Genomic DNA, 15,282 nt, shown 5'->3' with positions numbered 1-15,282 from the left:
CTTCAATAGGAAGAAATGTAAATAATTCCTCCACTCATTGTGGAGAAAATGTGACCGCCACGTCACAAACATGTAGAGTACAGAGCGTATTTGTGTCTATACATAAATATTTAATTCATAGAATCTGGTTATGGTTTTCAGCATAAATTAACAAAATAAATAAAAGCTGAAATCATTTTAAAGAAAGTAAAATTTAAATACCTCTCCTCTGGGAATGTGATAAAATATATATGGGCAAGAGCGCTCCTTGACTGAGAAAGGAGACTCGCCATATTACACTTAACCCAAACGGAACACACTCTAAGGGAGTGCCTAAGTAACAGAAGACCGCGAGTCACTGTACGGGGTGAGGTCTCAGATTCGTGAGACGTCACCAGTGGGGTCTCGCAGAGTTCAGTCTTTGAACCCATACTGTTTCTTATATATATGTCAATGATCTCCCAGATGGTATAGAATCATTCCTCTCAATGTTTGCTTATGATGCAAAAAATTATGAGGAGGATTAAGACTGTGGAAGACAGTATGAGACTACAAGATGACCTAGACAGACTTCATGAACGGTCCAACAAATGGCTACTAAAGTTCAACCCGAGTAAATGTAAGGTAATGAAACAAGGAGGCCGTGGAAACAGGATACAGAATGGGAGATGAAGTCCTTCATGAAACGGACAGAGAGAGAAGGATCTAGGAGTTGATATCACACCAACCTGAGCCCACATCAAAAGAATAACATCTGCGGCGTATGCGAGGTTGGCTAACATCAGAACTGCATTCAGGAACCTGTGTAAGGAATCATTTAGAATCTTGTACACCACATATGTAAGACCAGTCCTGGAGTATGCGGCCCCAGCATAGAGCCCGTACCTTGTCAAGCACAAGGCAAAGCTTGAAAAAGTTCAGAGATATGCCACTAAACTAGTCCCAGAACTAAGAGACATTGGTTACGAGGAAAGGCTGAGAGAAATGCACCTCACGACATTAGAAGACAGAAGAGTAAGGTGAGACATGATCACTGCCGACAAAATTCTCAGAGGATTGACAGGGTAGATAAAGATAAACTCTTTAACATGGGTGGTATGCGGACAAGGGGACATAGGTGGAAACTGGGTACCCAAATGAGCCACAGGGACGTTAAAAAGAACTTTTTCAGTGTCAGAGTAGTTAACAAATGGAATTGATTAGGCAGTGATGTGGTGGAGGCTGACTCCATACAGAGTTTTAAACGTAGATATGATAGAGCACAGTAGGCTCAGGAATCTGTACACCAGTTGATTGACAGTTGAGAGGCAGGACCATAGAGCCAAAGCTCAAACCCCGCAAGCACAATTAGGTGAGTACACTTGATGAAGGGCTGGAGTTTTGAAGAGTATTAAGGTTCTATGGTACACTCAGCTGATTGCCTTCTTCTACAATAAGGGAAGCGCCTTGTTCCATTTCTCATATAGTTATAGGGAGTGGCCCTTTTTAATTTACCAGCCTGAAATGGTTATGTGGCATGATCAACCAGCACTGATGGGAAAGTATTCTTGAAAATAAATCACCCTATTTCGTGATTTAAAAATTCAATAAATTTTCTATGCATTACTGCAATGTATATTGTAGGCAGGCTGGCGTCCAGACTGAGAGCAAGACCGTACAGCAAAGCACCGTCATAAATCCAAATTCTTAACTCAATTAACAGATTTTTTTATGATTATTTATTTATGGTTTTAAATATAATAAGTGTGTAAGAAGTCAGTTGTGCAGACTGATTCAGTCCACTACTTTTAATCAAATAAACTTATAATGTAATTAAATATATGATTAACCAAAATTTAATAATTATTCATATAAAATTAAACTTATTAAATATTGCTCTCATATGTAAATTCCCACAGTCCTTCCTTGGTGTCCATGGGAAGAGGTGGGTCTGACGAAAGGTGACCATGGGAAGAGGTGGGTCTGACTAAAGGTGCCCATGGGAAGAGGTGGGTCTGACTAAAGGTGCCCATGGGAAGAGGTGGGTTTGACTAAAGGTGTCCCATGGGAAGAGGTGGGTCTGACTAAAGGTGTCCATGGGAAGAGGTGGGTCTGACTAAAGGTGACCATGGGAAGAGGTGGGTCTGACTAAAGGTGCCCATGGGAAGAGGTGGGTCTGACCAAAGGTGTCCATGGGAAGAGGTGGGTCTGACTAAAGGTGCCAATGGGAAGAGGTGGGTCTGACTAAAGGTGTCCATGGGAAGAGGTGGGTCTGTCTAAAGGTGTCCATGGGAAGAGGTGGGTCTGACTAAAGGTGCCCATGGGAAGAGGTGGGTCTGACTAAAGGTGTCCATGGGAAGAGGTGGGTCTGACTAAAGGTGCCCATGGGAAGAGGTGGGTCTGACTAAAGGTGACCATGGGAAAAGGTGGGTCTGACTAAAGGTGTCCATGGGAAGAGGTGGGTCTGACTAAAGGTGCCCATGGGAAGAGGTGGGTCTGACTAAAGATGTCCCATGGGAAGAGGTGGGTCTGTCTAAAGGTGTCCATGGGAAGAGGTGGGTCTGACCAAAGGTGTCCATGGGAAGAGGTGGGTCTGACCAAAGGTGTCCATGGGAAGAGGTGGGTCTGACCAAAGGTGTCCATGGGAAGAGGTTGGTCTGACTAAAGTGTCCATGGGAAGAGGTCGGTCTGGCTTAAGGTGTCCATGGGAAGAGGTGGGTCTGACTAAAGGTGTCCATGGGAAGAGGTGGGTCTGACTAAAGGTGTCCATGGGAAGAGGTGGGTCTGACTAAAGGTGCCCATGGGAAGAGGTGGGTCTGACTAAAGGTGTCCATGGGAAAAGGTGGGTCTGACTAAAGGTGCCCATGGGAAGAGGTGAGTCTGACTAAAGGTGTCAATGGGAAAAGGTGGGTCTGACTAAAGGTGCCCATGGGAAGAGGTGGGTCTGATTAAAGGTGCCCATGGGAAGAGGTGGGTCTGACTAAAGTGTCCATGGGAAGAGGTCGGTCTGGCTTAAGGTGTCCATGGGAAGAGGTGGGTCTGATTAAAGGTGCCCATGGGAAGAGGTGGATCTGACTAAAGGTGTCCAAGGGAAGAGGTTGGTCTGACTAAAGTGTCCATGGGAAGAGGTGGGTCTGACTAAAGGTGCCCATGGGAAGAGGTGGGTCTGACTAATGGTGTCCATGGGAAGAGGTGGGTCTGACTAATGGTGTCCATGGGAAGAGGTGGGTCTGACTAATGGTGTCCATGGGAAGAGGTGGGTCTGACTAATGGTGTCCATGGGAAGAGGTGGGTCTGACTAAAGGTGCCCATGGGAAGAGGTGGGTCTGACTAATGGTGTCCATGGGAAGAGGTGGGTCTGACTTAAGGTGCCCTTGGGAAGAGGTGGGTCTGACTAAAGGTTCTGATACTCTAGCTTGCTAGAGTTAGTTGCAATTATTAATCTTATAAAAATGCAACATGTCTTTAGGGTTCCAAACTACTCCAGACATACTGCTCTGTTTAACAATTCCTCCATCACATATTTAAGGCTCAGACACAACCAGATTAACCACTTGTGGTTACTGACCATCTTAACTCAAGGCTGCCTCCTATCTGCCCACCTCCCACCTTTCCCAACCTTCCTGTCAGCTAGCCTGGCATCCTGTCGGCCTACCTACCAGCCTGTCTGCCAGCATACCTACTGTTCTGCCTACATTCCTACCAGCCTGCCTGCCAGCCTGTCTGCTGTTCTGGCAGCCTACCTACATGTCTGCCTGCCATCCTGTTTGCCGTTCTCCCATCCTGCCAGCCTGTCTGCCATCCTGCTAAATTGCCTGATATTAGGACAGACATTAAGCAGGTGAGCCTAATTTCCGTCCTGCCATCCTGGCCGCCATTCAGTCTGTCAGCCTGCTAACTTGTCTGCCGTCCTGCCTGCCATCTTACCATTCTGCCAGCTTCCCTGACCTCATGTCAGCCTGCCTGAGGGGAAATCTGGCTTTAGTTTAATACTGATAAAATGTATAATTCTATAAATGCAAATTATAATAATTCTAAGATAGCTCGAAGGACCAGAATGCGCTGATAAATGAGAGAACCAGTGACTTATTGATCTCTATGATTGCATGTAATAAATTCTAATATTCTATTCTGCAGTAACTAAATTCTATACAATCTAGAACCAGCTTCCCATGAAACATCTTGGGGGGTATTATATGAGTTTATTCTCCTTGCAACATATATTATATGATAATAATAATGACAATATGTACACACATAGATAATGATATAACTTGTAATGCAAAAATACTACTGCACGATAAAGATTAATAAGTAATCAATGCAATATAGTATGTATTGACTCTCAATAATTAAAAGGTACTATCTACAATGAAAACCGATTAAATCTCAGATGTGACAGAGGGACGTAGGTGGAGTCCAGTCTCTACAACAGCCTGGAAACAGCTTGAGATAGTGATCCTTGGATCACGTGAGTACATGACAGTCAAACGGTTTCTCAGTAGTTTTGCCCCAGGCTGCAATAATTAAATTCCATAATTTCCCCTCCAAATTAGTATTCACAGACATATATGCAATATCTAAATATTTGGAGGGGTAGAAACAGCATTTACATGGGGTTTATTTTATCGCCTGCAGCGTCACGACATTGCATCCATATTAATTATTATTAGAGCTTAAAATAATAATACAAAAGGTAAAAATGTCTGCCGAACTGGTGTCCATGATTCTGGTAAGCTGCGTCCTCAATCTGAAGCCGATGATGTACGGATGCTTGCTAGATTGTGGGATTTGTAAGGACCGCTTCGGAACACCGTACTGCCAGTTGATCAAAAATGGCGAGGTTCCCTTCCCTCTCGGGACGCGCATGCACGATAGCTCCCTTTGGGGGCCCCGAGAATAAGATATATTTAATTATATGAAGTTTAATAGGGAAGGAAGTGTTTATGACGAAAATTTATGTCATATATAAATGCATTATGTGGTAATATATTTTCTCGTAGTGCTACTCTGTTAAATCCTTTGGAGGTGAAAATCATTTTAGATTATAATATTATTTACTGGAACAGCTATCAAGCTTGGTAAAGAAATTCCAGAAAACTGTTGTATACTAAATAAAGTAAACCTATTACTAAATAATTATCCTTGATAAAGGTAAGTAAATGGTTGGACTTCTATTACATCTATAGATATGTAGAAATTTATTCTCCGTGGGTAGCTGACGCAACACTGCCACAATTCTAGGAGAAATTACATGATGTTCCACATCCTAATGCAATGAAGTCTGTGATACTAAACTACGGATTGGTAGTGTTAGTTAATTATTACGTTTAGTACAGGAAAAACATCCCATTGTACTAAGGATTAGTAAATGAGTGTGAAGTGTGTGTATACAGGAATTACGTCCTATTGTATTAGGGATGATGTTGGAAATTTCCAACAGTTATTCTCATCCCTAATACAACAGGATGTATTTCCTGTATTAGGCTTTATACACATCTATTATTCATTTAATAATCCTTAATACAACAGGATGTATTTCCTGTATTAAGAATAATAATTGACTAATACGTAGTTTAGTATTGTAGAATTTACTGTATTAGGTTGTGGAACATCATGTAATTTCTCCTAGAATTGTGTAGTGTTGCGTCAGCCACGCACGGGGGATAAAATTTCCACATACCTGTAGATCTAACACCAATGTAACCATTTACTTTCCTTTATTAGGAATAATAATTTAGTAATAGGTTTACTTTAGTATACAATAGTTTACTGGAATTTCTTTACCCAGCTTAATCGCTGTTCCAGTAAATCATATCATAATCTAACATCATTTCCACCACGAAGCCCGTATTGTTTTATTTGTGTCGTCTACATTAACTGACGTGCACTGTGAGAATTAAACATCACCACATAGAGAATTTATCTGACCCATCAAGAGTGTTCATACACGCCCCCTTCCCTATTTAGCGTTAATAAATAAATGTAATTTATGCTCGAATCCTCACGGCGAGCTATTGCGCATGCGCGACTTTGGGGAAGGAGGAGAGAGAGGACTCTCGCCATTACCAACAAGAAGCGTGGTGTTCCGTAAGCGGTCCGAAAAATCTGCTCATCCAGCCGACATCCGAACATCCTTCGATGCCAGATTGAGGACGCAGCTTACCAGAATCACGGACACCAGTTCGACAGGCATTTTACCTTTTATTAATATTTATAGAGCTCTTAAATATGATTAATATAGGTAGCCACGTCGTAACGCTGGGGGCTTGCCCAAAATAACATGTAAGTGCAGTTCTTTCCCCTCCAAATATTTAGATATTACCTTATATGTGTGTAAAGTTTGGGGTGGAAATTACATAATTATAATTATTGCAGCATAGTGCAACACTCCTGAGGAAGCGTGTGACCGCCATACCCTCACGTGTGCTAAGTAACACTATCTCAAACAGTTTCCAGCCTGGCGTACAGTGGATTGCATCTACGTCCCCTGTCACAGCTGAGACATAAACAGTTTTCATTGTAGATAGTACCTTATGATTCAGAGTCCATATACTCTGTCCATATCTATATATCTGATACTGCCATTTATGCATTATTAATTTTCGCATTGCAGTAGTATTTTTCATTACATATTTTACTCATTACTTATGTGTGTGCATATTATAATTATTATCATTATTGCACAATATATGTTAAACATAGATTAATCTTATAGAATACCCCCCCAAAAAAAAATGTGACATTGGAGGCTGACTCTAGAATTATATAATTTACAGTTATTGCTAAATTAATAGAATTTATTTATATAATCATAGATCTGTAAGTCACTTATTTTCTCATTTAATTACTCATTTTGGTCCTTCGACCTATCTTAGAATTTATCATTATTTTACATTTAAAATTATACATTTTATTAGTATTATACTGGAGCCAGATTTCCCCACAGATGAGAATAACTGTTGGAAATTTCCAACACTGCCTGCCGTTCTGTCGACCATCAAAGCCTGTTTACCCTCCTGCAAGTGTGCCTGCAGTCCTGCCATCCTGCCTACCATCCTGCTAGCCTGCCTGCCATCATACCAGCGTGTCTCACAGACTGATCGCCAATCTTTCAGCTTCCTGCCTGACGTCCTACCAGCCTGTATGCCTTCCTGTCAGCCTAGCTGCTGTATTGCCTGCATTCCTGTCAACTTTCCTGCCATCTTGTCAACCTTACTGCCGTCCAGTCAACCAGTCTTCCGACCTGCCAGCCTGTTGCCGTTCTTCCTTCTCTCCTGCCAGCCTGCCTGCCAGCTTACCTGCCGTACTACTAGCCTGCCTGCCGTCATGACACACTGCTTGCCATGATATCAGTGTGCCTCACAGCCTGTCAGCCAATCTGCCAGTCTGCAGGACGTCTCGCCTGCCAGTTAATCTGCTGTCCTGCCAACCTGCCTCTCACCCTTCCCGCCTGAATCATGTCTCCCAGCCTGCTTGCAATCCTGCCTCCCAGACTCCATGCCATCCTGTCAACCTGCCTGCCATTTTGCAAACCTACCAGCCTGATTGTCATTCTGCTTCACCTCCTGCTTTTTGGCCATTCTGCAAGCCTGTCTTCCTTCGTGATGGCCTGCCTTCCAGATCGCTTGCCTCTGTCTGCCTTTCTGTCTCCCGGCCTATTATCTTGCCTTCCTGTCAGCCTGACTGCCTGCTTGCCTATTTTCTTGAATGTCGGGCTAGTTTACTGACTAACTTGCGTGGGGGCGACTGCTGGTGTGGGTGGAGTTGTACAATTTATTTAGATACTTCGTAATACAGGAGTTCACTTCTTTGTTTATCCATAGTTTACTGGGGCTTGCACCATATTCTCCAATTCTTTGTGCGCTGGGTGCAGTTTCTGCAGTGGGTGAGAGGTCTACGTGTGTATGAGTTCATCACACTTTTCTTGTATCAGTAGCGTCACTCATTGAGGCCATCCACACACACACACACACACACCTGATTGTTGGTGTCGTGTAGACGTCAGTAGTAAAGGTGGCGTCTCTGGTCTTGACGTATACGTCGAGGAGAGGGAATGCACAGTCGATACGAAGTTCATGTGTGAACTGAAGTACTGAGGACTCGGTAAAAATTGAAAGACTCATGGATCACAACCGCATGGAATGTAAAATGGGACAAATAGAAAAATTTTACATTGCTCATGTGTATCATGTAAATGGAAATTTGAAACCAAAATGCTCCGTAATCCCAAATATCAAAGTTAATGATTTTTTTCAGGGTGGTTAATCCTATACTATAATACATAGTTTGAAAGTGAAGAGGTTACAGACATTATTGTGTTGAAGACTATACATTCTCATATATAATGTACGAGAATCGGAGACCTACAAGTGAGTTTAGTGCTTAACGTTAATTATCATTTCATCAGGGAATTTCCATCAGCACACTGGGATTTGAATTTTAGATTATTAAGGTCTGCCCTAATTGCACAATAAAGTTATGTAGACATACAAGTGTGAAGAGATTACTACCAGTGTTTGGTTGATGTTATACTATGTAGCCAGCATTTGAGTAAGAATATATAATTATGTTGACCAAATCACACTAGAAATTGAAGGGACGACGACGTTTCTGTCCGGCCTGGACCATTTTCAAGTACATTCACTTCCTTTCCTACCATCATCCTCTTCAGAAAAATATCCTTGTTTCTCTTCCTCTGCGCTCTACGCATCAGCGACCCTCAGGTTCTTGATTCTGAAATTTCCTTTATCTACAAATCATTATCTCGCCTAGGTTACCCGTTTTATTTTATCAACTGTGTCTATTCTCAAGCTAAACGAAATTTCTTTCATCCTAAACCTACTTCCGACACAATTAGCACTGCTCTGCCTTCCCTTCATTTCTGAACTCAAAACTCCTACTAATACCTTTCGTCCTCTTGACATAAAGCTCGTGTTTCGACAAACTAACACTCTTCGTAGCAATCTAGTTCACACTGCTCCTCCTGCTTCTAATGCTGCTGGTGTCTACTCTATTCGCTGTTCGATTTGTCCTCTCCAATACTTTAGTGAAACTGGCCGAACACTAAATGACAGACAAAAGCCACTCAAAAGAAGAGTTAAGTCCGCAGACACAAACAATGCTCTCTTCTGTCATGTTAGAGATCCTAATCATCCTATTCATTGGTCTTCCTCTAAAATAATCTTTCCTACCTCTACACAGACGCCGTCTTGTCGAATCGGCTCTGATACACAACCTAGTCCTGGCTTTGTTGCTGTTGACTCTTCCTTTTCACAGTATGTACTCAAATGGTCTACATTTTCTAACAAACGTGACCTAACATAATCCTACCCTTCCTTTTATCTTTGTTTTTCTTTCTCTTACGATCCCTTTCTTATTCCTATTATTACACCCTTTATTACACCTTACCTTCCGTACCTTTCGCCTTGCTCTTATCTTCCTCTAAGATTTCCATCTCCTCATTTCTCTCTTGCCTACTTAGTGCCCTTGCCTCCCGCGTCTCATCACAATCGACTTGATAATGGTCCAGGACGGACCGAAATGTCGTCGTCGCTTAAATTTCTAGTAAGTGGTTTGGTCAACATTTGTAAGCCACGTTATTATGACTCATCATCTGAATATATAATTATACATGAATAAATGGATCCAGATAATATGTGCATAGAGATAGAGATGTTATACTCACCCGACAATCACTGTAATGTCAGATTACAGTGTAACACGGGTAGGGTTCTCAACTAATCTTTCCTTCTTCTTTTCCCCCTCTACCCGTATTCTTACTTTTTATTCTCTACAAGGGACTCCAAAACTTTTACTAAAGCCAACTCCACGCCACGTGGTCCTAAGACGATTGACCGACTTAGGATTCTACAACCAGTATGACGTGACCTAGGCTTTGAGCAAAACCCTAGAGTCGCCTCCGCCGCCACCACCAGACCAGTAACACAGCAATGATCGAGGTCTGGATCGATCATGCTAATTAATCAACCTTGGGGCTTGATCCCCACTATAACCGATGACCTTGAGAGTTCTTAAGTGTGGAATAAATTACACGGTAAGGATGAATTCCGACTCGATGTTACAGTCGGCGCCCAATCCAACTCTGCCTCGTGTGGACCACGTGACCAGGACAAGTAAACATAACCAAATGGAAACAATAGAAATGCAAAATATTAACTAATTAATTTATTAAAAGAAAAACTAAAACAAAATCTAAATATGTTCACTCCCTGTCACTTTAACACTCCCTACTTGACCTGAATGCAATGAGTTGACTATCCCTATAAATAACAAATAACAACTATACCTCTATGTTTTACCAGCTAAAGATGTTGGGCTGGTCTTGGGGGAGAGGTAAGATGGGTTGACCTCCCCCAGTTGATCTTGTGTCCACACTGATCTCTTCCTCGTCTGGTCTACCCCAGACTAGAGCATTGTATCCTTCCGCATCGCTTACCCAGTTACTTAGCCAGGTTTAAGTTATAACAATTAACCTCTGTTTGTACTGAATTGATCCAGATTGGTTGAATTATTTTACTGAAATTAAATTACACAAGCATCTAACGGCAGAGCTGTTCCCGATCACAGAAATGGTTATTAAAACTTTGAGAAATAGTGGACATCGTCAACTCTGATGACCTATGACCGCCGGTCACTGGCGCCTTACAACTTAGATCTGATTCGTGTCGTCACTGATGGTGACTTAACTCAATAATTAGAATACTCTTGGTACTATAACCAGGAATATTATACAATACAATTTTAATACAAAATGAATAAAGGCTAATTTCTCTAAATTTACTGAATACTATAGGATGATTCATTATACGCAGCTATGAACAAGGCGTCGATTATTTTCACCGCGAATTCCCCTGGGGTCAGGTCCCAGGTCACCACGCGGGCTCAGCTTCCCATTCTCTTTTGTCGATAATCCACTCTGGATAATTCTTACAACCAGCCTAGTTTGTTACAACAGGCCGAAGGCACAACTTGAGGATTCCTGCGGTCCCTTTCTGCCTCTTTAACTCAAACTTCAAGACATAGTCAGTAATGATTATAAATTGTGAGGTGAAGGGCATTGTAGTTGCATAAGTATATCAAGTTAATATTAGGGAGAGAGGTAAAGTGTTCAGTCAATCCCTCTTATACCGACCCAATAACAGGGATTTAAGTATCAATATGATGCAGACGAAGGGCTGCTCGCTGCTCCAGCCCATTCTCCCATACGTTTCTAACGTACTAAACTGATGAACTAAATTACCTGAAATTACCCTACACGAGGACCCACTAACAGAAAACAGAGTACGAACATTTTTGCGAGTTGCTACGATTTATAGTGTTTCAGTTTTTGGCCTAAGTATCTCTATGTCAAATTCCGATATAATTTTGGAGCAGCAAGCAACCCATTCCTTAACATTTTCTATGTTTACACATTTACCAGTGGTCATACTTATTAATAATTATCTTGATAACATAATTCTTTATAGTTTGATAATAAATTTAATGTGCACATAATTGTGATTATTGTGCAGCATTGAATTGTGTCAAATGTGGAAATATTAGACTGTTTTAAATTTCAAATAATACAAATCGTGTTTGTCACGATTCAATTGTTAACTTTATTTTATTAATTAGGCTATCGTTCGGGTGTTAAAATATCCAAATTCAAGATATTGTATTGTGTTGATATTATTTAATGGTAAAGTTACTCTACCTGTTATTTCTCCCTACCATATGGAAAAATCTTTCCCTCATTAGAAACTTATAGAAAGAGTTTACAAGATTTTTGTCACTTATGCAGTTTCTCAAATTTTTATTGACAATAAATTTTTTATTACTTTATATACAACAGTGGAAATATTTTTATCTTAAATTGTAACCCACTTATTGAATACTTGACCCTAAAACAATTATTTAACTTAAAGGTAAAAAGGGTAATTAATTGTTGGAGTAGTTGCCCAGTAGTACATGTTCTACATCTACTACTTCTATAGACAAACTGACTTTTAACTCTGGGAGGCAGTAAAGTTGCTCGCTATCTCACTCCGTGTAGCCAAGTATACTTTAACAGACACGTGTAGTTAAAATAACAGGTAACATAGCATGTATTATATATACCTAATAACAATGAAACATCTCCAGGTATGTAGTATATTGGCACCCACGAAAAACCCGTTACAAAGTATAATATTTCTGAAATCAGTGGTATACAGCCGTCCCTTTAAACCACAGCTGGAAATGTAGCAGAATTGCACCTTCAGCTGGTGTATGAAATTTCATGACAACTCTCTGTCGATCATTAAATTTAAGCTATATGGACATAGGGCACCTCTGTTTAATTACTTTATAACTCTTAAGGTTTGGTAACTATGCTTACAAACTGCTAATGATCTATTACACTAATGTCTGTGAATCACAAGAAAAACTACAACCTAATGCATGAAACATATCAAGACATTAGCCTAGTTTCTTGATACGTTATTACATAGACATATATCAGGATTTGTATGTTATTCCAAATTAGGTACTAACATTTCATAATGCTGCCATCACAAATAAGAATTAACTAATACATTCAATTCCCCATGTAAACTTAACACATTACATGCCTACTGGTCAATTTGCATATGCTGACTGTTTACTTAATCACAAACTTTCATTTGCATATTTAACATGCCATATATGCTTTTGTAAGTAATCTGTTCTCATCTGGTGTGCAATTTCACCTATGTTAATGAGCCTTTGTTATTTTAAATTATGAAGAACAGCCTTGTTCATAACATGATAACACATACCTTGACGAGTTGGATAAGTTGAGGACAGAGTAGATGGAAACAGGTAGGCAGTTGTCAGGTCAGCAGGTGATGGATCAGCAGGCGATGAGTCACCAGATGATGGATCAGCAGGTGATGGGTCAGCAGATGATGGGTCAGCAGGTGATAGGTCAGCAGATGATGGATCAGCAGGCGATGGGTCAGCAGATGATGGGTCAGCAGGTGATAGGTCAGCAGATGATGGATCAGCAGGTGATGAGTCATCAGATGTTGAATCTATTAGTATTTGGTCAACTCGTGCTGAAGTAGTTGATGCTGTATCAGCAGGTGCCATGTTAACAGGCAGAGTGTCAGTAAATAACGTTTGAACCGGCAGGATATCAGCAAGCACCGTGCCAACAGGCAGAGTGTTAGTAGGAACTATGTCAAGAGTCACCATGCCATCAGGTACTGTGCCATCAGGCACCATATTAACAAGCTCGGTATCAGCAGGGGCCGGGAGAGCCAGAGTGTCAGCAGGGGCCTGGAGAGCCAGAGTGTCAGCAGGGACCGGGAGAGGAAGAGTATCAGCAGGGACCGGAAGAGGCAGAGAGTCAGCAGGGGCCGGGAGAGGCAGGGTGTGGACAAGAGGCACCGTAGCAGCCATCACAATAAACAGCCGCAACACAGCAGAAGTCGTCACCAAACTCTGCCTCTTCCTTGCACTGTTAATCCTGACTTTCTTGTTGTATTGTTTCCTGTGGCCATTGTGGTAGTGTTGACTCATCTTTGGCTCTGGCCACAACTGCTGCTGCTGTAGAGTACTTATGAATGTGCAGCTTCTGCCTGTGATGCTGCTGCTGTTCTCAGGCACTGCTCTGTTGCCTGGTCTTGCTACAGCTGCTGTACTCATCAGATACTGCTGTTGCTCTTAACAATGTTTTCACTGTAAAAGAAAAAGAGATAAAATATTGCAATTAAAATCAAATTTGTATATCAATTGAAACTGCATAACGTATTGCAATGCAAAAAGTTATGCATTTTATTAAAGTCTTTATTTCTGGGATAATTTGAACCTTTCTTTGAATCAAGTTCCACTTTGTACCATGACCATCCATAAATAGTACAGTTTTGCATCACGATCATCCGAGCCTGTCTGGCGAGTACATCTTTGTGCCGTGACCATCCAAACCTGCTTGGCGAGTACATCCTTGCATCGTGGCCATCCAAACCTGCCTAGAGAGTACATCCTTGGATCATGACGATCCAAACCTGCCTAGCGAGTACATCCTTGGATCATGGCCATCCAAACCTGCCTAGCGAGTACATCCTTGGATCTTGGCCATCCAAACCTGCCTAGAGAGTACATCCTTGGATCATGACGATCCAAACCTGCCTAGCGAGTACATCCTTGGATCTTGGCCATCCAAACCTACCTAGCGAGTACATCCTTGGATCTTGGCCATCCAAACCTGCCTAGAGAGTACATCCTTGGATCATGACGATCCAAACCTGCCTAGCGAGTACATCCTTGGATCTTGGCCATCCAAACCTGCCTAGCGAGTACATCCTTGGATCTTGGCCATCCAAACCTACCTAGCGAGTACATCCTTGGATCTTGGCCATCCAAACCTGCCTAGAGAGTACATCCTTGGATCATGACGATCCAAACCTGCCTAGCGAGTACATCCTTGGATCTTGGCCATCCAAACCTGCCTAGCGAGTACATCCTTGGATCTTGGCCATCCAAACCTGCCTGGCGACTATGTTGTATCCAGATTTTATTTTTAATTAGTTAGTCTCTCTTCCATATTGGTCTCCGAATGTATGATAAAACTGATGAGTTAGCTAAAGCGTTTGCTCATAAAGAAGGAATTGATTACCATCTTGGACTGCCTTTGAGCAGCCTGAGGGCAGTAATATTCCGGGAACATAAAAAAATCTTGTAGACTTGAGGCAAAGTGAAATTCACACCAGTTGCTCCATCTATCATTATTCTATTATGCAGGAAGAACCGCACGTCTATTGGTCATCCAATAAGGTAAGAAGACTTCTCGATGTTACCACTGATAGGCTTAGCTCGGCTACAAGTACCTCTGGGAGTTTGAAACATCTGCAGATGTAGATTTAACTAAATGTAAACTCTGTCAGCGGAACTACTCGCAATACTTTTCGTCATTATATAATGGAATGTGAAAAAATCGCGGAGTTCAGAGATAACACCTTCAACGGAGTCCAAGAAATGTGTAAGTACTTCATTCATAATGATGTACTGCCGGGAATCTTAGCGAAATATCCAAAATTTGTTTACTGTAGGGAAAACATGCCCATGACTGTAAAACTGCCGCCCAGTTGGGTGGGTGTGGAGCAAGACTAGTACCTGTGTGACTCACCATAGATGTAGAGTGCCTTGTATAGTGACTGTTGTGAGCCTCTTGTTGAATCATTTGTGAAATAAAATAGAGTATCGATATGTATATGTATTTGTGTAAATGTCTGTATATGTATGCACATGTGTATAAAACATTAACAATTGTTTAACTAGCTTCAACAAATTGTCACTTGTTTA

At 41.5% G+C, this 15,282-nt stretch overlaps 1 protein-coding gene across 1 annotated transcript in view; it reads right to left on the bottom strand.

Moving 5' to 3' along the window:
• Window positions 1-15,282, bottom strand: part of LOC138360186 (uncharacterized) — a 107,967-nt gene that overhangs the window by 21,133 nt on the left and 71,552 nt on the right. The window contains exon 2 of the mRNA XM_069320132.1: window positions 12,756-13,659. Coding sequence (XP_069176233.1) covers window positions 12,756-13,626 — 871 coding nt within the window. The 5' untranslated portion in view covers window positions 13,627-13,659. The remainder of the gene's footprint in view (window positions 1-12,755; window positions 13,660-15,282) is intronic.

The sequence above is a fragment of the Procambarus clarkii genome, unplaced genomic scaffold (assembly GCF_040958095.1).
Source record: "Procambarus clarkii isolate CNS0578487 unplaced genomic scaffold, FALCON_Pclarkii_2.0 HiC_scaffold_99, whole genome shotgun sequence".
Lineage (NCBI taxonomy): Eukaryota > Metazoa > Arthropoda > Malacostraca > Decapoda > Cambaridae > Procambarus > Procambarus clarkii.
Note: the sequence above shows the minus strand (reverse complement) of the source record. Positions and strands in the feature narration are given on the sequence as shown.